Below are 24,864 nucleotides of genomic sequence, written 5' to 3' on the forward strand. Positions count from 1 at the left end.
TTCCTGGGGAGCTGAGAAACACGCGTTCCGTAGGAGCAGTTCCATCACAAACTGATCATTTCTGCTCATCTCATCTCACCCCAGCCCACCCCATTCCATCCCATCTCATCTCCCCATCCCATCCCATCCCATCCCATCCCATCCCATCCATTCCCTCCCTGCTCCCCCGCGGGGGGGCGCCCTGCCCCTTCAAGGCGGCGCTCTCTCTCTCTCTCTCTCTCTCTCTCTCGCTCTCTCCCTCTTGGCTCCGCCCGCTCAGTGTCACGGAGCGCTGGGACACGCCCAGAGCGCGCGGCGGCGGCCCCGCCGGTGGCGTCGCTCGGACGGGTGCGGGGAAGGGAAGGAAGCGCTGCGGGGGAAGCGCCGGGTGCGGCCGCCGCTCGGTGCCGGCGATCCACGGGTGGAAGCCAGAGCGGCCCCCGGAGCGCGGGGACAAAGCGGCGGGAGGCGAAGAGCTCGCCCCTCCCTATCCCGGAGCCGGCTGGGGCGGATGCGCTGTGTGTAGGCGGCGGCGGGGCCTGGGCCCGGAGAAGATGGATCTAGCGAGGACGATAATCCTGCTGTGCTCCTGGGCGGCGGGCGCCGGAGGTGAGGGGCGGCCGGGGCCCGCTCGGACCGCGGGGCCTCGGCCGGGACGTGGCCTTCCGCCTTCGCCTTCCTCCCTTCCCTTCCCCGGGGTGGCAGGCCGCGGCTGGGCCGCTGCCCGGGGCGCTCCCCCCCCTCCCTCGGCCGCCCCCGGGCCCTGGCCGCTCCTTCCGCCTCGGCCTCTCTCCCTGCGGCTGGCCCGGCGCCCGAGCCCCGCTGCCGGGACGCACCGTGGGAGGCCGAGGCGGCCGTCGCCTTCTTTATTCGCTGCGTCGTTCTCCTTTCCCTCCCCCCGAGCGGCTGTGCTTCCCCCGGCGCTCCGCTTCCTCTGGACTTTGTGGCGGTGCCGCTGACGCCGTTTCCCTCCCGTCCGGCCGCCTCCTTCCGCCTCACCCCGGGGAGCGCCCCGCACCCTGCCGGGTCGGGCCGTGCCTTAGGGACGCTGTGCCCGACCCTAGGCCGGAGGAAACCCCGCTTCTGCGTTCTGATGCAGAGACGGGCAAGTTCGGCTGGGATCTGACTGCGGGTGCTTCTCAGCCATGGGGAGCTCTCGGGGTAACGACTTGACCCATTCTAATAGCGTTTAACCAAGGTCAGGACACGAAAGGAAAGTAGTTTGGGATTTTCACGCGGTTAAATTTCCGTGAAGTGGACTTCGGGGCCGTTTCCTGCTCAGGATGGGTGGAGCGGCACTTTACGGGGTTTCTTGTTTGGTTTCCTCTGTTTGGCTTGGCACTTCTCTTTATCCCGGCTTTCTGTGTATCAGCGTGTCGGTTTGTGAACAAAGAGTTGACTCTGAATCCTGGCTTTGCCTGTTATCAAGAAGTAACATCAGGCCACGGGAGAAGTTCAGGCTGTGCTTGTGGCAGTGAGGTGCTGCTGCGATAATGGGCAAAGCCATCTGCAGGAGCACAGCTCAGCCCGTTATTTATATTGTTAGAAGCAAACAAAAGATTTTATTGATGACTTACCCGCGTGACTCCTGTTAAATTATTAAGAAAATTATTAGCATGCTTTTCAAGGCCTTCTTCTTTTCTAAACTAAACTGCTGGCACAATTAATTCAGTGATTCATTAGCAGTTGTGAGAGTTGTAGGCAGGCGAGTGTGCTTCAAAGTTCACATCATTTTAACTTGTGAGCTATGCTCTGGATATATAGAAGTGACTTCATGAAATAGCTTTTATTCTGAAAATTTGCATTATATTTGTTTTCTTTAAGAGAACAATGGGAACCTTCAATGTTGGCATGAGGAAGTACTGCTTGTTTTGGGAAACAAGCATGTGGCATTCAGTGTTTGACAACACAGAGCAAACTTGAAACAGAGCTTGATGGTGCTGGGTTGGACCCTAGGAATGATGGCTGATCTGCATCTCAAAGCTTTCCTGGGGGAAGTTTATTGTGACTGTTGAAGTTCTTTTAATAGTAAAAATATCTATTAGCTTCTAATTATATTTCTGTAATTTCTTAAGTACTACAAAATATTACTGAAAAATAGAGTTCTTCATTTAAAAGATTTTCTTCTGGGAGTGTTAACCCTGGGGAAAAAAGTAGCACATCAGGTTCATCGTTCTTATCAGTGTCATTGTGAGAACAGTTCGAACTGGAAACAACTGGGAACAAAATGTACCTATGCTCAGTTGTGTGGCTCCTCTTGTGCTCACTGGTTCTGCTCAATTCCTGGAGCAAGTAATACTTCTCCTTAAAGATGTAGAGTTTAAAGCCACATTGGTATTTGAAATATAGAATTTACAAAATCATTTCTTAGTCCGTACCTTTTCCAGTGCTCTTCCACCTGTTTAGGCTGTGTTGTGCTTGGAGCTTTTTCTGAGATACCTGAGCGTGTTGAATTCCTTCAGAATTACGAAGGCTTTGTTTGTATACTCTTACTTATACTCTTACTTATACTCTGTAGTAGTCTTCAGATAATGTTAAATAACAGTAGATTAACAGAACTGGCGGCAAGTTTAATTCACAGTTTGTGAATCACAAAGTCAAGCTCTTAAAATATCAAGATGTCATTTAACTTCTACTTATATACTGTTTAATTTGACGATTTATTTGAGGAGAACCATCAGGGTGATTTAATGCCTTAGAGAAGTGTGTTTCAGCTGATTGGAGATTTGTAAGTCACATTAAAGGAACGCAGCCAGAAGCGATCACTGCATGAGTGAGGTGCACTGCAGTGTCTGTGTTATGATGCTGTGTGACCATCAGTGGTTATGACAATCATATGGTTAGAACAGGAGTTACCAGCAGTTCAGTTGGGTAGGACCTGAAGCACATCCTCGATTATATTCTAATATTAGATACTTTTTGTGCTGTTCTAGGAGTTTGTTTCTGTACTGTCACAACTTTTACAAAGCAGGAATCCCAGCTGGTCGCTTTGAATACAGTTTCAGTATTATGAAAAGAAATAGGAGAAAGGTAGAATTTATCTTAAATAGATGCATGTGTCTTATGCTTCTAGTACGTAGTACTTGGAATTTTTAGGCTTATGTGAAACAATGTATAAAGTGAATCTCTGTTCTTCATCAGCACCTTCAGAACTGTGTGTTCAGAGATCTGGTCTCTATTATTAGTAATTTTGATGTATCTGAAGAAGTTCTTAGCTGGGGGCCGTGTCCCTTGTGACTGTTTCATTGAATGCAACAAAAATGCATGCAGGTATATTAAACAGTACATCACTGTAAATGGTGGTGCTCTTTGAGGAATGGAAATAAGAGAGAGGATCTATCTGAGGATGATTTTTACAAGTGTGGAAATAGTGCTAGAAAATGTAAAAAATAATAACAAAGAGATACCAAGACTCCAAAAGGCAAGAGTAGTCATGCTCAGGCCTGGCTGGTCAGGCTGGTCAGGTGCTGAGTATGATTGCAAGTATATCTGAAATATATTCTGATATGACATGCTCTTCTATGTTGTTAGGGCTTCTGAGCTGCATTTCAGTGTCTTGTGCTGCTGGATATTGAACAGCTTATTTCCCACTGTGCACACGAGAAATTCTTTTCTGAACACGTGGGGGAGTTGTGGGAAGGCGTTTATAAACTGCCAGCATCTGAGTGGTTAAGTCTGCATCTTTGCTATAGATGGAGAAGAATACTAGCCTTCATTAAAATGGCTCTCGGCCTTTAGCACGTATCTGGGATTTACAATTAAAACACTAAAGATTTTGTATGGCTGCATGAGGCGGTGTCTGGTAAAGGCAGCTGTCGAGTGATTTCAGGAATGCCCATGGTGATTAAAAATGAATAATATCAGGTGTATATATAGTAGTTTTGAAATATCATCGCCCAAGAACCTAAGACTGTAGTTTATTATTGCTTTTAAAAGGATCTGAAGGTTCAGTTACACAGTAAGAAGGAACCACTCTATTGAGCTACTTACTGAGCTGCTGGTGCCTGGTGGTCTTACCCTGGTCATGCATTTCCACTGCTCGTCCTTCGCTTCCTCTGCTGTTTGATGGCATGAGGAGCTGATTCAGCCTACTAACTGAAATAGAAGAAATGGCTACTTTCTTGCCAGGCTTTTAACCTCTGCTGGCTCAGTGGAACAGGTTCAGTGGGCAAAAAGAGCATAGGAATGCGTGAAAAAGAGGGTAAAAATGAAGCAGGCATCAGTTACTCTAGTGGTACAGTACTAACTGTGCCTTAAGTGTGTTTTCAGTGAGTCACTTTTGGTTATTTGCTTCACCAAAAACTGTCTGGAGCAAAAGAAAATACGTTTTTAAGTCCAATCAGGTTTAGTGCCAGCTCAAGGGAGGGGCTAAAATGAGATGGATGAAAAAGAACAGCAGGACCTGCCATTCTGCCAGCAGGTGTGAAACTACAGCCCAGATTAATTGTTCAGTGAAATTCTAGTTGGGAAATAGATAGTAGGGCTTGTGGCTTTTGATGCACTTCAGCACAGAAGTACTGAATTTGAATGCTACGTACACATCTTAATACTAGTCCCATATAGGAGAAACATTTTTAAAGAGGCGTAAAATGTACATTTAAAACAACTTGAAAAAGTACAACTTAATTAAAATTACAGTAAATATTGTCTTCACAGAATCACAGAATGACCTGGGTTGCAAGGGACCTCAAGGATCATGAAGTTCAAAACCCCCCTGCTGGAACTTCAGGTCTTCAAATCAGTGATGATGCTTGCAGTAGAGTTGTCTATTGAGTTAGCTTAACCATTGCAAAGTGTCTAGCAGTGTTTTGGGGTGTTTTTCCACTAACAATCTTGAATTGAACTACTTGCTCTTATTGTGCAGATTTTAATGTTTGTCTTAACTTCACCTTTTAGAACAGTGCATACTTGATTTATCCACATATTCTGTGGGCAGTTACCATCTTCTCCCATGTTGCAGAGAAACTGTTCACGTTGCTGACTTTCAGGAGCTTCTGTGTGTATTTCCTCCATAACCTTTGCACGTACTGAGGTTGGTCTGACCAGTCTGTAGATCTCCAGGTCCTCCTTTAAGACAGGGTGACACTTAACTGCCAGCTCTTAGGAACCTCCTTCTATCTCAGTGACCTTTCAAAGATAGTAGCCCCAGAATCACATCAACCAGCTATTTCAACATTCTTGGATGTGCTCTGCTTAGTCCCATGGATTTCAGTATGTCCATTTACCTTCCTTGCTTTACTCACACAGACACTGCAGAAGTTTTTCTAGGGGGGAAAGAAGTCTTAATAGACTGGCGGGGGGGGGGGGGGGAGGAGGGAGAGAGGAAGGGAAGAGCACAATCAATGGACATCAAGTTATTTGGCGTTGACCACCAGGTAACAGTTATATATAGCTGCTCAAAGCATGCCAAGAGGCTTACAGCTATAAAATCCTTTGTGTAATGTGTGGAGCTTAGATAGAAGGTGAGAAAGTACATCTCAGGTCTGTCCATTGGGATCTGTGGCTATTCAGAATGTAAGACAACTGTAGATTCTTGGAGCTCTCTGTGGATGCTGAAGCTCTCTGGATGCATGCACACACAAGTCTTCTGCACGGACTATCACCTTGAGATGTGTAGGCAGAACCTCTGGATGTTTGTCTGATCTTGTTTAGATTAAGTCCTTCCTTTTGTTTTGTTCTGATTCCAGGAATATAAGGCTTTGTTCTTGGAGGATTTTTCTCTTGGGAAATGCGACATTTAATTTAACCAGTCCATAGAAGGCTGTACTATCCAGTTTGAAGTGTGTTCCATTGGTATCTGTATCCTAAAATGTTGCAGTCCTCCAGCTTAGTGTGCTGTATTAGAAATAAACATTGTTTTTCCATCTCAGCAAACTTGTATTATTGGCACCTGTCTCAATCCAGTCAGGTCTTGCTGTTCTGAAACTCCCTTGGGCTAAATTAAGGTGAAAAGGTGCCAAGCGATTGGTTAATTGTTTATTTGTATCTTGCTATGATACTTAGCACAAGACATGGAGTAGATATCTCTTTATTTATCTATACCTTATTGCCAGTAAGTTATAATGATATGCCTAGCATTACATTCTAATATAACATGGAAAGGGAGACAGAGATGAGAGAGGGGGACATTAAAGAGATCAAATGGGGAAGAAAAATCCAGATCCCTTGGTTTCAGGTGGTCTCTGGTCTAATAATGCTGGGATGGCAGGTGCACAGTTCAGCAAACACTTGGGGTTCCCTGTTCCAAACCAAGCACTCAATTTCTATTCCTTCTTTGCACGTAAGCAGTGCTCCAGTACTTGAGACGCTAAAACAGTGCTGGATTTTTTTCCATGGCACTTTGCAATATGTTACAGAAGTTTTTTTATCTTATGGAAGTTGGTTTTTTTTATCCTACGGAAGCTAAGTTACTTATTAAGCTACCTTTGTGAAGAAGAAAATCACTTTTGATTTGTAGATGGTTTTATTAAAAGGTCATCATGTATTGGTTAGAGACTTTGGACGCTGCAGCAGCGGTAACGCTTTCTTTGCTTCCGCAAATAAAAGTTGAAGCTTTCATTTTAACCCTGACTGAAGTCCATCTTCAGGAAGGCTCTGACATGCCGTGTGTTCCAGGTGGGGTGCAGCTGCCCAGGAGAGTTTGTGTCAAGTGCGAGCTGTGAGAGTACTTAGAGCATATGGATTTGGGCGGTTTTGGTGTTTGTTTACAGTTTAAGGCAACAGAGAAGAAATAGTGCCATGTCCTTTGTGATCACAGGGAGCGTATAACTTCACTTTAGCAAAAGGAATTGTTTTTTGTTTCCTGAAGGGGTTTAGCTTCAGCATTGCAGAGAGCACGTTGCAAGGCTTTTTAGTGTGAGAAGTCTTTTGCTGTCTTTGTACAGCATGTAGCACTTTAAAACTATTCTTTGTGTGACTCAGCTTAGGTTTCCACCTGCTCGTGAGACCTGAAACAGGTGTGAAGCATTGTTGGGTCTTCAGTAAGTTGTTACACCGGGTGCCTGAAGCTTTAAAGAGTACATTGCCCAGCTGAGAAAAATGGCCCAAAGCAACGTAACAGATATATTCACATTATTTTCCTGCTATGGAAAAGTGGAAGATAAATTGTTGAATGGTCTTGGGATTAGAGAGCACAGAAGTCTACACATTCTGCAGCATACTAAATCCTTTGCTTTGGTGGAGTTTTGGAGTTACTTGGCATATTCTAGCTTTATGTTTATTTTAAGATTAAAGCTTCAGTTTAACTGACGCCACCTAATTCTGAAGTTTTTCTTTAATGTTGCTGTCTGGAATTAGAGATCGTGTAGCAGCAGTCAGGTAACTGTATGTTCATCAGTCTAACAAAATAACTGCACCCAGGCTAATGGTGGTTTGTTTATGAAAGTTCTTGTGCACAAGGAGTTGTTTGTGCTTCCTTCTCTGGGGGTGTGCCCAAAATGGTTAAAGAAACGTAGGCACGGGCAACATTCTTCACCCTCACCATTCTTCGTGCTGGTTGTAAAAGCTGTGCACTTTGTCTCATCTCTTATTTAGATCAGAATTAATGTAGACACACTTAAATCACAGATTTTGCAGTTGTTAAAGGCACCTGAGAAGCCTCCGTAAAACTGGGTGAGAACCCACTTGTTTTTTGAGACTGAAATTACAAGTTAGAATGAAGTTTTGTTATTGGACAATAATGCGTATGTCAAAGGCAGCGTTTGCCTACAGTACTCAGAGGAAATTTGAATGCGTTTATCTGCCATACATTATTACCTGAATTTTAAAGAGAGATGGCAGCAGCATCTTGTGCACGTTGCTTCTAAATGCAACTTGTAAACATTCATTTATTTGGTCATTTTCTGTACTGAGCTGTGTGGAGGTGAGACATTCATCACTTGGAAAGGAACAAAAGCACTGAGAAATTTATTGTATTAATTTAAAGAAGACCTCACAACAATAAATACAGGATAAGGTAAATTTCTACCGTTGCTCCTGAAATTGTGGTGTTAGCACAACAACTTTTTTTCCTTATGGAAATGTAACTATTTGCTATATGTTACCGAGGCAAAGCTTCAGAAGGCTGAAGCATAAACTAAAGAATGTTTATTTCTCTGTAAGTAGGAGGTGGAGGAAGGAAGGCTTTGAAGCTTGATTTGGAGCCAGGAACAATGGAGCAGATATGTACAGAACAACATTTAGTGTGAAAAATAATGGAATAGAAAATGGAGAAGGGAAGAAAGAAAGGAAGAAAAAGCTTTGTGCAACCCTGACACCGAAACCGATGCCCAACTTTATGCCAGTGATCTGTGGGCACCCAGACGTCAGAACATAGTGCTAAATACTGCAGTGCTTAAGTAGGTGTTATGATGTTTAAACAAGTTTTGTATTTCTCCATGTGGAAAAAAGAAGAGATTCCAGGTTCAACCTGGAGTTGGAAATCATTCTGCTTGTGTTCTGTGTTCTGATTTTATATTATTAGTGTATATAAGGTTTTGGTTTTGTGCTGTAGCATTCAACAGAGACTGTTCTGATGTTATATCAGCTTCATCTTTTCACTTGTCATAAGTGAAACAGCTGACAAAGGATCTTTGGTGTCTTTGTGGAAGGCAATGTGCTACAGCTGGTCAGAACAAGGATGATGCATTCAGTTGCTCTGTCACCATGTGGCTTCTCCAATCACAAGGAGGGTCAGACTGATGCACTTCATCAAGAAGACAGCTTTACGACACACGTGTTCATGTTTTGGAACGTGCTGCAGCAAAGGGATCGTGTAGGGAAGAACTCATGAAAATTTACTAAACACTGACTACTGCAACATTTAGAAATAAACTGGCAACGTTTTGTCACAGATTGCTTGAAAAATTGATTTTTGCATAATCACTAGAGTTGGTGCCTGCCCTTGAGTGATGTGTTCCCCAAAGTAGTTTCTGTAGTGATAATGAATAGCTGATCTTCAGGAACAGTTTCTTTGGATCAGCTCCTTGGAGAGCTGCTGATGCAGAGCAATACTGCGAGCCTTTGTTTGAGACCCGGTGGATGTTTGCATGCAACTGCTGCTGTTCTGAATATCATTTTTGATACGTTTTGCATTGTTTGATATGTTTAATTACTTCCAGGCTTAATATTTAGTACTTCAAGAAACATAATATGACTTGTATCGTATATAATCTGAAACCAGAGCCATTGAAGTGACTTGCTCTTGAATGTGATAGATTGCAGATATCTAAGTAATTATTAAGTAAATTATGATTGTACATTTAAAATCCTTGAACTGTTTAAAAATGTTTCCATCAAGCAAAAGCAATCCTCTATGTTCTACTTGTATTTCAAGGTGGTTGGCTCCCATATTTTAATCTTTTTTTCCTCCATGTTATATTCTACTGCTTCAACTTCAACAACTGTATTTGTTCTCTTGATTGCAGTTAGTGAATCAGTTTCTCTTAATAATTCTCTACACAAAGTCTGTGTTTACTTTTGTTAAGTAGATGCAGTATTTTTCATACATGGTGGTTTAGTGATGGCATTTGATTTGGGTATGCAGTAAATGTGAAGATTGTCTGTGGTGGATGTGCATAAGCAGGGGATGGAGGTCCTGGGGGTTGTTGGGGCATGAAAATACACTTTTCATCTGATGAGTGCTCTGCTCTCCATTTACAATGCATATGTTTCTATGATCATGTGGACTATTTTAACTATTGAGAACATGAATCCTGGAAGAAAACTGTGTGTCTCTTAGGAAGAGGTGACCAAAATCTGAATTATCCAGAAGTCAATAATATGTACAGTGGCTCCTTGCCTGGAGGAAAATAACAGTCTGTTAGCTTCCTCCTTGTTTGTGCTCTTGTGATTACCAGCTGGTGGACTGTTCAGTAGGCATCTGAGCAAATCTCAGCAGTCTATCTGACAGGTGTCTGGGCAGCACAGGAAGTTTTCTGTTGTGTTATTGACCTACTAATGCTAACCCTGGCATGAAAAATACTGTGTTGAAGTAAAATACCTGGTGTTTAGTGGAAATACAAGGCTGATAGTGTCGTCCTTTATGTGCATGTTTCTAGGTCTGCAAACAGCTCTAATGCTAGTTCCTGTGGTCAGTTCTGCATCTCTCTTCCACCATGAAGATGGGAGGACAAGAATCATTTTCAGTCTTCTGTCATACATTCTTAAGCAAGTCAGAAATAATATCTTAAAAGGAAATACTCAAGATAGACTGAACTGAACTTTTAACAAAACTCTCCCACATGATGGAACATTCCGTGTTACACAAATGTTCTATTGCTAGATGGCATGATTTGCTCTTAATTTTACTTCAAGGTCTGGTGTGTGGAATGTATAACTTTTGAGCAAGTACTTCAGTGCCATGAGAGCAGAGTGAAAATGGATGTGTGGTTCTTTTAGGGAACCAGAAGAAAGATGTGAAGCTGTTGGACTTGGCATGTTTTGTATCTGAAACGTGTCTCAAGCATTCCCACCAACAGTGTTGTAGTTTGCATCGTGGAGTAATTTGGATTGAAATGGAATTGGAAGATGTCCACCTCTGCACTGTAACTGCAAGCGTGCATTCAGTCTGTGGAGCCAGAGTAGAATGAATTTAAAGTGTACAAGGAACTGAAAAAGATAGCTGAAAAGCATGTAGAGTGAAAATTGGGTTCTCATTGCCAGCTGTTGTGCTTCACAGTGTCATACCTGATTGTGTTGTTGTAACCTTAGTAAATTCTTAGGCATGCTAACCTTTGCATTTTTCTCTTTTCAGGCCAGTATGGAAATCCTCTAAATAAATACATTAGACATTATGAAGGATTATCTTACGACGTGGATTTGTTACACCAAAAACACCAGCGTGCCAAAAGAGCAGTATCACATGAAGATCAGTTCTTGCGCCTCGATTTTCATGCTCATGGAAGGTTAGTGATGTTTCTAAAAGGTACTTGCTTTCAACATCTTAGTCCTATGGTTTTTTTAATGGTAGTGATATATAAATGGAGAAATACAGTTATCAGATTCATGTCTGTGGGAATATACTAAAATGCAGTCTTGGCAGGTCTTAGCAAGCGTTTGCTCTGGTGTCCAGTGTAAATGTCAAATTGCTGCTTGTCATCAGTCGTTGAAACTTGCACTGGTAGCTGTTAATGCACTTCAAAGATTCAGTAAAAATAGAACTGGGAACAGAATTTCATTAGATTCTGACTTTATTGTGCAGCCTTGGCATATTTGTTTACAAAAACTATGCTGAACTTTGAGTGGATTTGGTTTACTTGAGGAAATGCAGTTTCAAATTGCATTCCAAACTACAAAATTGGCCCCGGAGTGTTCTGTTCCATGTGTAGTAAAATAACGTTTTTCTGTGTAGCTTAGCAATTATTTGACATGGAAAAAACATAATTGCTGTTACAAGATTGCTTAGCCATACATTTATTTTCTGATTGAAACTTCTTTACTATTTGAACTTAGGTAGTTGGTGTGAGCAGTGGAAATATTATTTATAGATTTCACTATGCTGCTTCCTACACTGTTGTTTTTCTTTTATTATTGAGAAGAAAAAGTAAGTTAAAATATTTCAGTCTTTGCTTCTTTGCTGACGGCATCCTGTGCAACACCATTGCCTTAATATCTTTTTAAGGAATGTGTAACCCCCTTGCTTGTCTAATGATTTCAATTACAAAAGAAATAACTAACATTTGATAAATATTTGTTATTCATATCTAGAAACACAGGAAACTTGACAGAGCAAAAGTAATACCATGTCTTTTGAATCTGTGTTTGGAATGTTCATTTGAGTAAATATTCTCCTTCTGCAAGCTTGTAATTTCTTTAAGGAATGAAGTGTTGCTACTGGATGTGTATAGCACAACGACTGCACATAACCAAAAGGCAGCATTAGGGTTGTATTTGCAACTGCTTTAGAATAGCAACCGAAGTCCAAAGTTTGAAATTCGATGCTTAAATCCATGTTTTTGGGTGTGATCTTGGTCCAAGGAATTTTATTGTTTACTGGATTGTTGCACTGTTGGTAACTGTCTTATCTTCACAGACAATCAGTAGCCTTTCCTGCTAAATTCCTTTTATATACTAGGTCTTTGTTTTGAGTTGGCTTCTGATGAAATGCTTGCCTTATGTAGATAGGAAACAATGCAGAAGCTGTCCCAGTATCTGCTGCAGTTCGCTGCTGGAAGTAGCAAATGGAGCTAGCTGGACCACAGATGTTTTAATGTTGCATCATTGTTTGAGATAACCTTTTTTATTTAATCTTCATCTGAAAATCAAATGCTACAGAGTATACAAATTAAAAACAAATTTTTCAGTATTCTTATTGTTGGGGGATCTAGAATAAAACTGTGAGGTTTAATGCCTGAATTCAAACAAACCAGCTGCATTAGATGCTAAAACACGAGCACCATATGGCACTGAAGATCACTGAAAGTAGGCTATGAATTCTTTTGAATTATTAACTGTGTACTGTAGATGAGTTGACATCGTTGCTTCAGGACTGGTGCAAAATGTGCTTGTTCCTGAAAGGCTTGAAGTAAATAGGAGTTTTTAAAACAATATAGTTTTGTAGTTCATATCGTTTTAAAACAGTATAGTTGTGTATCTCACACATGCCATTTTACATTGAATGTTTTAGTGTGAATTAATTTAAGGTGCCCTTTGGGCCTGAGGAAGATTCACATAAAATTAGTGGATGCAGTGTTAGTGTTAGCCTGGAAAAAAAGCACCTAAATGGAATAAGCAGTGTTTATGGCACTAGGCTGCAAGACAGTAGGATAATTTAATGTGATATAACTTCGTTTTCTACATTAAGGTGATGTCGGCCATTCCAAAAATTATGTTGGAGCATCACTAAAATTGAAAGGATATATTTGACTTTGTGTGCTCAGTCTTGGTTGACTAAACCAAATGTGTACTAAATGCATATTTACTATCTTGCACTTACTGAGTACAGCCCTTCCGATGCAGTGCTATATAAAAGCATTCTTTTTCAGTATAGGCATTTGCAATATATTGCAGAATATCCTAAACTGAGCTCCCATCAACTGCAGATGTCAAAAATACACTGGATACTTCACTATTGGAAATTACATTTTGTGGACAGATCTTGAAAAACTTGCTTAGTGTCTGATGAACTCTGAGCTTTAGAAAATAAGAATTCCTGACTCAGAAGAATGAAGAAACTACCTCTACGCAGTGCCTAACTGTGCTGTCAGCGTTTTACTTAATGCTCTTCTAATAACTTACACTTTCTATTTTTGTCCTGGTTTGTCCTCTGAATCACCAACCTGCAGCCAATTTGTCCCAGCCTTGTTGTTGGCTCAGACTTGGTCAAGCTGGCTGTGCAACTTGAGTGAGTGAACAAGAAGAATTTTTCAAGCTGTACTTGAACGTGTAATAATGTTTTATTTCTAAATTAAAGGTACACCAAGAGCTTCTTTCAGATGTTTTGCAGTTTAATCACCATTTTTCATAGCTTTTTTTAAACCTAAAATTTTAATAATAATAATAATTTTAAAAAAAGCTCTAAGTTGTTAAGTTTCAAGCTGCTATTGGAACGTCTGGTCTCTATATAAGAGAGTTCCTTATAAGAACTGTTACTGGAAGCGCTTGCAATATACCCACACCATCACTTCTTTGTAAGCAATACAGATAAAAAGGCCCTTCATATGGTTACACTTGGAAATACTCTCGCAGTTGTTTTATAATGTTGGATTGTTTCTATACAATCTGGAAAATAGGACTTCAAGAATAAAAATCCCTCTCTGTGTTTAAGTATGTGTCGTAGCAGCTCAATCCAGGGGTTTCAAATCTTGAAAACTAGCTCCATATAGGAATAAAACGCCATAAAGACTGAGGCATGTCAGTTGATACAGCTGGAATAACCTGTTCTTCAGCCTCCACCTGAGACAGTTTATCTGGACTCAAAAGTTCTTCTGTATCAGCTTCTGACTGTTATTCTGGATTGCTCTGTGTAAGTGCTTGTAGAGGCTTGCTATGTGATACGAGCTCTGCCGTGTTTCTGGTGTAACCACTTGACTTTTTTATTCTCCGTTCTATAGTGATTTGCTATCCATTTTATTGCCCTTATATTCTGAGATAAAGCATTTGTTCTTTAATAAGATGGTTATTGACTGAGCAGGTTATAAAAATAAAGGGGACTACCCAAAAGGAGCTTCTTAGTTTAACGTTTTGCTCACCTGGTTTTTAATTCTGTTAGAGCCTGGCACAGTATGCAAGTTGTCAGCCTTATAAATAGAGGTGGGGAGGTTATTTTGGGTAAACAGGAAACCGGATGGTACAGGATTTGCACTTAACTCTCCTTTCTAAAAGTTTTTACTGGGAGAAAAAAAAAAGAAGAGTTTATATTCAACCCTGTGTAAAGATTAATCTGCTCTTAAAAACAGAAGGCTGTACTCTTCAGGATAGAGAAATAGTTGACCTAAGTTCTAGTGTAAACAAGACATGTAGCTACTTGTTACCTGACTGAATGGTTTCTGTTATCTGAGCTAGTTTGTGTGTTGACAGCTATGTATATGAAGAATAATCAGTGACAAATTGTTTAAGATGAGGTCTGCGTTTCCTTAGGTAAGATCTTCTGGAATAACAAGCTTAGCAGGTCTGTCTTCTGGAGAACTGGGAAGAAATCACTGGCAATCAGAAACACGACTACGGAGGCATTAAAGACAGACCTTAGCTGCAAGCATTCTAGTTGGGGTTGCTCCCTGTTCTTATGCTACAGATACTGTTGTGTATTTTTAACATAAATACTTAACAAAGGACAATTCCCTCTGTCTGCATATGGGTGGTTATTAGAAAGATAAGCACAGAGACTCACCTGCTGTTTCAGGTAATCTCTTTAGTACTGGTAGAAGGACCTGGGGAACTGTCAATTAAATGATGACGTTATGTGGGCTTAATAGTAAGTGAAAACAGTGTAAAATAAGTATGTCCTTAAGAGTAGATATAGCTTTCAAACGAAACCCACCAAAACACCTCGTACCCTTTTTGCACACTGCCTTTTATATCCTTCTTCTTTAGTTTTGGAAAGCAATATGCAGGCTTCCTATCAGTATCCTGATCTTTCAAATGTCCCATCATGGTGAAATTGCTGACGTTAGAAGGTAACTCATAATCAAAATAAACTGAATAAACAGTCACATAGCCTTCGTTTAGAAACTTGTATTGAAAAAAAAAACATTGATTTCTCTGTGATTAGAGCACAGAATTGAAATAACTGGAGCCCATGGGGAAGCTACTGTTTTCTAGCTAAACATGACACTATCAGCTCGTTTTCTTCAGTTATCACTGTGTACTTGTGAGTCTGACGGAACCGGGCTGAACCAACCCGTAAACTGTTGACATCTCCCTAAGGTGAACTAAGGGAACATCTGTGTCCTGATGGTCTTTAAGGTGCTGTAACTAATGAGTAAGGCACGGGAAAATGTGGCTTTTAACAAAGTTGATTATATGACAGTGTGAACATTTTTACCAAAACTTCTGTCTTCAACCAAAGCAGCAGCCATGCAGTAACTAAAGACTGCCTTGTTATGCTATCAGTTACCAGTTGTATGTAAGACAGAGCAGCAACAGGAGAGGTCAAATCTTGCTCCTAATTGACTTATTTCTGTCCTGGTCAGTCCTACCGCTGTGAAATGTCTTATGCAAGTTAGTAGGTGTGAAAAAAGCATTATTTTTTCTGGAAATAATTACCTTCTGCCTGGTATCTCACTAGCCTAGGGAATACTAGACTACCATGATCAGAATGCTAACACAGAGCTCTATGCACACAACAGAGATAGCAGCTACAAAAAATACCCCACAAACACCTTTTGATGCCTGTTACTTACTCTACTGTGGCTAGTTTTGGGAACCACATTGATTAAATGGTATGGAGGGGATCGGTGGATCTTCTCTTGGACCTCCTGTCCATGGAAGAATTCATCAAGTTGTGGATGTAAACAGGGAAAGAAAACAGAGACTCTTCTGTGTGGAGGTTTTGTGCCAGCCATATCTTTGTTTGATGCAGTCATTTCAATTTGGAGTTTCCCCAGCTATAAACTGGCATCTTCTTTCAGTGTAATTAATTTGTCATTTTTAAAAAGCATATTGGCTATTAGAAGTAGCAATTTCTCCTGTATCTTTTTTAATTGAGATTTTTGTAGTGGTATTCATTGAAGCATAACAGCAAAGTGACCTTTTGCACTTTTGAGAGAAATGCTGGGTATCTTTTTTTGTTTTTGGAAGCCTACTAACTTCACCAGAGAAGTGTCATCTTAGCCATATTAGGTGATCTTGGTTGGGATTACTGAATGTTTCAGCTCACCACTGGCACAGAATGAAAGACTTAATGGAGGAGAGCAATTCTAAAGTGTTGAAGATCTCTGGTGAATTAACTTCAGTTCAGACATACTTGAAGAGAGTCTGATCCTTCCTCTGTAACTATGGGGAACTTGGTCACAGGGAAAACACAAACTGAAGTGCATTTCAAACCCTTTGAAGGTACTGAGCAGGGTGTTACGGAGTGAGTGAAACTTCTTGAGGTGCTTGAGTGAGGCTCTTTTAGCTCTTATTGCTGGTCTTTTTTTTTCTGCCTTTTCCAATTTCTGTTTTGAAGAACCACACAATATGGTTTAGCCTCTCGTTTGTTTGTTTTTCCTGTCTCCTAGAAAAATGCACTGCATATTCTTTACTGGGATGCTTATGCATGTTATTGTCAGCTCTTAATGGAAAATTATGATGATTTAAGTCTGTAGGTGATAATATAACAGTAGCTGTATGTTGTAAGCCTTGCTAAGTGGATGTGAGTAGATTTTACCTGCTTGCATTCTTCAGCGAGTGATTCTAATATTCACGTGCATCTGTACTGAATCATTTCTTCGTTTTAACAGGAAAATCTGCCCAATTAAATTACATCCGTGTTGAAACTATCATATGGGCACTGGCAGTCCTGGCTGTAAGCCTGAGCATCTCAGGGAGTTGCTGAAGTAATCTTCCACATCTGCCAGCCGCATCTCACAATTTCCTAACCTTGTGGGAGATGCTCTCCTCTGGTGGTGCATTAGTGCTGAAGCTTCTTGCAAGTTTCATTTTCACTGTGGCAGCAATAATAGATAGAGGTAGTTTGATTGTGAAGCAGTGTTTGCATTGTGGAACAGTCAGCATGAGTCTCTAAAGAGCCCATACCATGTTTCAAGTATAGGCATGGCTTATTTCCTGTCTTGAATTTTGTGTTTTTGCATACAGTTCTGAAATATTTATTCCTGTAGTGTCGTTATAATATAATGTGCAAGTGAAAATAGAAGATATATTTTGCGTATGTTTCAGATGCATTAAAAAGTGGTTACTTTTAATTGAATTTACACTGCAGCCTCTATGTTTATTGGTTATTCCTCTTTTAGTGCAAATGACCGCTGGCTTTCACTGTGGGAAGTCAGCTCCATCATTAGTATGAGAGACTGTTTGCTCATTGGTTTGGATGAAGACTCTGTCAGAGAGAGATTCTCAACTTACCAAAGCTGCTATATAATGTTGCAGATCTGTGACACAACTATACTGCTTCAATTTCGTGGTTGTGCAAAGAGACTTAATAGAAGAACTTGAAGACTGTAAATTGTAATGACTGAGTTTGATCAGATTCACTGATGAATAGTTGAACAGTTTAAAAGGATGCTAAATGAAATTATGAAGGAATGGTTGTTACAAGTGTGAATTCATACATTTAAATTGTTACCTGACTTTGATGAAGTTTTTGTGCAAAGATAAATATTCTGTATGAAGACTAGAAGGGATTTGTGCCAAAGAACTTAGTGAGTGGAGTTATTTCCATAGTAATGCATATAATTCAGCTATTTCTTTCCTTATGAATGTTTGAGTTTCAGGTGAAACAGTAATTAGCTTGCTTACATTTTGTTTACATTTTATGTAGGTTGCTCTGAAAGTAATGCCTCTTATTTATTTCCATGGGAACTCCAACTGTTAGGAAAAGCATAATAACATCATTTGAGAGAACAAATTTGCAGCTATAAAACACTCTTTTGACAGAGACACCGTCATTAGCTGTGTGTTTTTGCCAGCAGCGCACAAGATCCTGAATGCCGTGCTCATAGGGATCTCCACCAGTGCAGGCTGACCCACTCTTGCCTCTGCTGAAGTGAGCCACCCACTGCCTCACATCCACTGTTTGGTTTCCATACATGTTGAGCAAGTGTCAGTGAATGTCAGTGGGTGCCATTTTTTCTGCATAGAGGAATTCAGTTTCACACCTTTGCTTTGTACATGCTTCCATGTCAGATGCCATTTTGTCAGACTGCCCCTCTGCTGCCATCTGTTGCATGGCAGCAAAATGTAGTGGAATATTAGTGGGGAGTGTTCAGCCTCTGCTGCCAACATCTGCCTTGATGCTGTGGACCAACACAGTGAAATAGGAGTTGCTGCTTTTGGGGCAGCCCTGGTACTTACTTATTGGCCATGAAAATAAAATAAGCTGATAGTTCTTGTTTATTCTGCTTCTCAGTTGTCTCATGAGAAAAAGAAATCCCCTTTAGTTACATCTGTGTCTGGAGGAATCAGGGCAAGTCAAAGTCACCATTTTAGATTTAAAACCCTTCTTACATCTTGTAGATTCAACTACTTTTACCAAAAGCATCAAAATAGTCTTGCTTGAGCAAATCTTTCTGGGCTATAGTCTTAATTCCTGTACAGTATAAATATTTTATATAGATAAAATTCACAAATTCTGTAAATTTGCCTGTGTGAGAACGTTGGTTAGAAGTACTTCATGCTTTTGTAGTTGAAGCTTAAAGGCAGTTTACTATCTCTTTTTTCATTTTAGACAATTCAACCTTCGAATGAAGAGAGATACATCTCTTTTTAGTGAGGATTTTAAAGTAGAAACATCAAACGAAGTAATCGATTATGATACCTCCCATATTTACACTGGACACATTTATGGTAAGTACAAAACACTCTAAAATGAATTAAAATCCAGTCATTGTAAAACAGGAGTTTTATAGTATGTGCAGAAAATGTATATCCAAATTATTAGGTTATCTTCATTATTAAGCTTCAATAATGCATCTAAATAAAATTCCCTTTTATCCTCTAACGAGTCATACTTTAATGATTATTTTCACATAATACTTAACTATATGTCCATAGGCATTGAAAATTAAATTCTGTGAACTTACTCTTTGTAGAATTAGTCTGATATAAATATATATTTTAAAAGTTTCATTCAAAAAATAAATGAAACAAATCAGGTACTGTTGTTAGTTAAAGGAATTGAAGGGTTGTGAATATCTCAAACATGTATTCAATCCATCCCACATTTAACATAGCTACAGTTTTAAGAAAGCTATGTGTGAAAAGAAAAATGAGTGTCTTGAAACAGATTTTTTCCTTTGAAAGCTTTCAGAATTCAGTGTACGCTTAGTGTTTTTTTATAATTGAATGAATAGATGTATAAAAATAGCACTTGAATATGAGATTAAATGCTGCATGTCTGACACCCTTAAGATATGGAGCTGAATTGTCCACTGCATGCCTCTTAAACTTGTCCTTTATGCATCTGATTCATGCTGAAAACTTCAGAGCTGTTAAACATAGGAACTATGATTTTGGGGCAACTGCTCTTCTTACTGTTGAATACTGTTAATCTTTGAAATTTCAGACACATTTTTCTCTAAAAACATTTTACTCCTGTAATACACTATATTACTACTTTATAGTTCATAAGTTTGAAGCAGCTGGGGACTGCTTCACAGTGAGGATCATTATGCCTTTATCATTATGCTTAGTGCTGTCTGATTATTAACACCTTGAATAAAGTGTATGCTTGAAGTTTGCACAGTATTGAATGTCTTTAGAAAGGCTGTTTTTTTTTAATAAAGGCCCTTTTTGTCCTTAACAGGTGAGCAGGGAAGTTTTAGCCATGGGTCTGTTATTGATGGAAGATTTGAAGGATTCATCCAAACTCACAGTGGGACCTTTTATATTGAGCCAGCAGAGAGATATATTAAGGACAGAACTCTACCGTTCCATTCTGTCATCTATCATGAAGATGATATAAGTGAGTACTTCGTTCTCGTGCTACAGCTGAAATAATTTTTTTTCTATTAAATGTCAAAAACTATAAGCCATTTGTATGCATCGAGTGAGACTTTGGCTTGCATGTGACAGAGTGAATCATGCTGTCCTGGAGTGATTTATATAAAGTTATTGTGTGAAAGAAATTTTTGACAAGCCCAAGTGAGTTTTCCTTATTCTGGCAATTTAAGAAATTCTTAATAGTCAGGTTTAAGTGCACAAGCAGTGTATTTTCTGCAGTGGATGCATTTTATTGTTGCTTTGAAAAATGCGTTCTTAAAATGCCCTGTCCTGATCGCTCTTTCTTGTGACCTGATAAATAAAAGGTAATTTAAGTTCTAGTTATTATGCACTAAAAAACAGCTAATAAAGGTGGTGCTGGTGAAAAATAAAAGCTTCACCTGTGTGTGTGGGTTCAGAGGTCTTCAAATAGCTCATTAGCAGATGCAGTGTATGTCCTGTTTTCAAAAGTTCTGCTGGGTGTTAAAGCTGATGGAAATGTTCAGGGAAATACTACTGAAGTAGTATAGCCCCATTAGCCTAACTTTGAATGTAAATGCACATAAACTTATTATGTTCTCAGAACTGATGTATCAGATTTCTTCACTTTACCTACCTTTGTACATATGATGTGTCTTCAGCTGGTTCAAATAAAAACACATATTTGAATGAATGCAGCTACTGAACTTGATGTACATTTTGAACACCACTTGTTTTCTGCCTACCTAAATGTGCATCTTCCTGCTACTTACAAGACTAGTAATTGAGAATAAAGTAACTAGTGGGCAAGTGAGAACGCTGATGTCTCTGATAGCAGCTAATGGAAGAAACCAAACTTCACTTTGAGGGAGGAAATAATTTGATTTCATGAAAATGACTGTCTTACAGAAGTTGATGTAAATGGTTTACTTGAAAGCTGGAAAAAGCTAATAATGAACTTGGCTCGTAGTATTTTATTGAAGTGGATGGAGTAGGAAATATGCCTTTTTGTTTATTTTGATGCCAGTATACTGCCTCACTGTTTTTGTCCTTGAATCTAGTGTTATCAAAGCCTTCAGATAGAAATGAAATGAAATCAGATTATCAGAGATGTCTCAATCTATCCCAGAGAATCACATTTAAGGAGCAGCATAATAAGGCTTCCGTATCACCAAAAGAACGAGCATCGCTGCTTACTCAGCGTGGCTGAAAATAGCTCATCGTGGTGCTAATTCTAAGAAGTGCTATTAGAAAATGTGCCACTCTGGTTAGTTGCTGTGGGTATGGAGTCAGACACGCATGCCTTCTGATCATACAGCTTAGGATGTTTTGCATTGCTAGCCCAGACACCTGTTATTGCTGTGGTCTGAAATACCTGAAGTGTACAGGTGCTTCTTTTGTTTCCTGAGTAGTGCTTTTGAGATCATTTTTATGCCTTTCATCAGAGCTATTTTTGCACTGAACTTCAGCTCAAAAAAAAAAAAAAAAAAAAAAAAAAAGATTTTACATTAGGCTTTAAAAATGAAGGCAGCCATTCCCATCTGTTACTGTATTAACTTAAGCTCGCTCTTGTGAAATAGAGGCAAACTTTTAGTGTCTTACACAGGACAAAGACAACAAAAATGCTCACATTACTAATCCAGGAGAGAGGGGGAGGGGTGGAATCTTTGCTTTTATTTGGGATATTTTTTGGTCAGGAGCATTTTAGCCTTTGGAAACAATATGCTTTTTAGTGCCTTTCAGAAATCACAATGCAACATATGATTAGCATCTCAATGAAGTCTTATTCAGTAGTTAAACAAAAGGTTTTTTTGTAAATGGGGATTATATTGTCAACTTTATAAGGCAGCTTTTGTCTATGTTACAGTGGATATGGTGGAAGGCAGCCTTCTATTCATTACTTGAAACACAACTTGAATGATTTCAGTTTCTAAACCACTCCTGATCAAACAGTTTTGTAATCTAGTGCAAGAAAGATGTAAACTGCTATTTTCATTAAGATGTTTTGGAGGCTGTTTTCTTTAAGAGTTAAGGTTTCATTGGGACTTCATTTACTTTAATTGAATCCTGCATGCTGTAAATGTATTTCTGAGTTCATACTGTAAAATAGAAAACTAGTTGCATATTTACTCAGATCAACAGTAGACAGGAATGCCCGTTCCGAACTTCAGGAAAATGAGATCTGTCATTTAATTCTCTGTTTAATTCTCTGTGTTCTTGGAGGAATTCCACAACTGAGAACAGAAAGTAAAGGATTTTGTAGTTCTGTGTCATGTCTGCTGAATTAACTGCCCATTGCAGACTGTGTTTTATTTGAGAACTTGATTTGTTTGGGCTTTTTTCGTATTGTGGTTGCCAATATTGTAATGAAGGTTTACTTGGCAGTTTTCATGGGATCTGTGTGACAGACTGCCTATGAAAAAAAACCCATACAACAACCCTTCATACAGATTTCCCTCTTTCTGCTTAAATTTGATCTTTAGTTCTGTCAGTGTTGCTCTTGCTAGTATTGGTGAGATCTGTGTGGCTGTTGTAGGACTGAATTTTCACCATGTTCTGTGGAGCGCTGGTGTCACGTCCTTGCCCCAGATGTCTAAATCCAACAAGTAGTTAACCTAAATAATCTGCAGGTTATACTGTTTGTTGACAAATAGAAGCAGAAAAGGCAATCAGGAGTCTTTTATGCTTTCTTTCAATTCATTTGAGAATCTATAGTTGTATAAATCATTAATAACCTTTCTGACATCTAGTTAAATAAGAAGGGAATTTAAAAATCTTGTTCTTGATTTTAGTACCGCTATTACCGTTATCTTAACACTGTCTCAGATTGTACCAAAACAGAAATTGGAAAACCAAAACCATTTAGCAATAGGGAGGAAGAGAAATGAAGTCTTTGCTTTACCTGAGGATTTTCTTTGGTTAGAGGCCTGATCCTCTAATTCAGTTATTCTTTCATAGACTGTGATGGAAAGTAGGCTGCTTGTGTTTTTCAGTTGAACGTGCCTGGAAGCAGCCCTTCGAATGGCAAGGCATGTGTTTTCTCGTGATCAGTTCATAGGGCTGTGGTGGAGGGGTAAGCTAAGAGCCAGCAGAAGTCTCTACTTCTCAAAGCCATGAACAGCACCACAAGAACGTGGGTCAGACTTCTGTCTGCCAGTCATCTGACACAGCGTAGTTCCTGTCTGGCTTCTTCAGCAAGGATACGTCTGCAGGGGATGGTGGAAATAACATGTCTTGGAAGATGAACAGAGAACAGTGCCTCTCCAATTTAGGAGACATTCAGCATTTAAATAAGAAAGCTTTGTGTGCAACTTTCTCTGTAAACAAGACATGCTCCCAAACTGTCCCCTAAATAGCCTTACCTCCTCTTTTTAGCAGAGAGAACTCAAATCTGTCGCTTGAATTTGTTTTTCCCAGCACATACAAAACCTTGGTTTTGGCAATTGCTCTTGCAGAATGTTTAATGTGCGTTTTTAAAAATAATTTTAGTGGTCATGCTTTTGAAGTGTTTGTAACCAGAAGCTACTTTTTGAGGTGGGAAATATTTGTTTGAATTGCAGTCGGTCAATATTGGAAATGTATTAAGGTGTTTCCTAACTTCTTTGGGAAACAAGCAGCAGCAGGAAGACCTCTTAGCTTCTATAATTCACTGGGAGCACTTTTTTCTAGTAGGGTTCTGTCAGCTGTCAGTGTCAGAGAGTATGAATAGAAGTGACATAAAATGGCACTTAGTGCTGATACAAAATATGCTGTGTGGTCATTTTTGCATTTAATTTCTGTGGATTCCTGAAGGTGCCACTTGGAAGAGTTGTTTGGAAGCTATGGTGGATTTGCACAGATGAAGTATGTTGGCAGCAAAGCAGTATTGTCCCTTACTTTCTAATCCTGTCCTTGTGTAATAGGCATTGTATAACATGCTTTTAGCGCAGGGATAAATAGTAATGTGAAAGCAGACAGTGAGAGTTGTATTATATGCTGGAAAATCATTTTTGAAATGAGAATATAGATGGGAAGGGTCATATCTATAATCCTTTGCTCTTGATAGCTCTGTCTAGCAATGGTAGCCAGGGCACCCAAAAGTGCCAGTCTCAGCAGTGACCGAGCGGTGCTGTTAATTGGGTATAGCAAAGCCAATGTTACACCAAATAGTATCTCACATTGGTGCAGGAATGAGGTGGCTTGTAAGAAGCATTTTTGTCTCTCTTGGTTTCTCTGGCCTTGTGCTAGGACTGGCCATACTGGGAGGACTATCATGAGACCACAGTTATAAAACAGTACTCATGTGCTGTTAGAATTCAAAATATCCAAAGCTAATATGTAGAAAATAAACTCATATGATTTGAGTAAATATAATTGGTATCCACTTGTGTAAAATAATGAAAAGACAAGTTATTTAGTAAGCATAGGATTTTTTTCAAGCTATTAATTACTTTGTATTACTGTAGTTGCTCCTCTGGAGATGGATGTTTCTTATAATTTAAACAGTAATCCCTATTAGAATCCAACTGTGGATGGAAATTGCCTTCCATGCAAAATCAAGATTTTGCTAACAACCTCTTTGTCAAACGCTAATAAAAAGAAATAGGTATATAGTAGGGTTGCTTCTATAAAATTCAGACTTTAAATACACTTTGAACTACAATACTGTATTTGGACACCTTTATGAAAGATAAAGTTGATTTGCTGGTGTGGTAATGAAGAACATGCAGCTGCAAGGTTTTAGTTGCTCTTAAGCTGAAATTTTAAGTGTACTTATTAAATGAGGCAGTTTCCTACTAAGCGAAGTTTATAATTGCTCTAAAATATTTTTGTGCCTGGAAAAGGATCCAGTTTTTAAAAAAACGTGAACTA

At 39.6% G+C, this 24,864-nt stretch overlaps 1 protein-coding gene across 3 annotated transcripts in view; it reads left to right on the plus strand.

Moving 5' to 3' along the window:
- The first annotated feature begins 263 nt into the window (after nt 1–263).
- The window catches only part of ADAM10 (ADAM metallopeptidase domain 10), a 42,168-nt gene continuing 17,567 nt past the window's right edge, over nt 264–24,864 (plus strand). For 2 of the 3 annotated variants that reach the window (XM_015872402.1, XM_015872403.1), the window contains exons 1-4: nt 264–588; nt 10,712–10,862; nt 18,782–18,900; nt 19,859–20,017. In XM_015872402.1, coding sequence (XP_015727888.1) covers nt 534–588; nt 10,712–10,862; nt 18,782–18,900; nt 19,859–20,017 — 484 coding nt within the window. In that variant the 5' untranslated portion in view covers nt 264–533. Of the gene's footprint in view, nt 589–10,711; nt 10,863–18,381; nt 18,401–18,781; nt 18,901–19,858; nt 20,018–24,864 lie in introns of those variants that run through there. The other variant, XM_032446789.1, reaches the window with a different exon arrangement.

Source organism: Coturnix japonica, chromosome 10 (genome assembly GCF_001577835.2).
Source record: "Coturnix japonica isolate 7356 chromosome 10, Coturnix japonica 2.1, whole genome shotgun sequence".
NCBI lineage: Eukaryota > Metazoa > Chordata > Aves > Galliformes > Phasianidae > Coturnix > Coturnix japonica.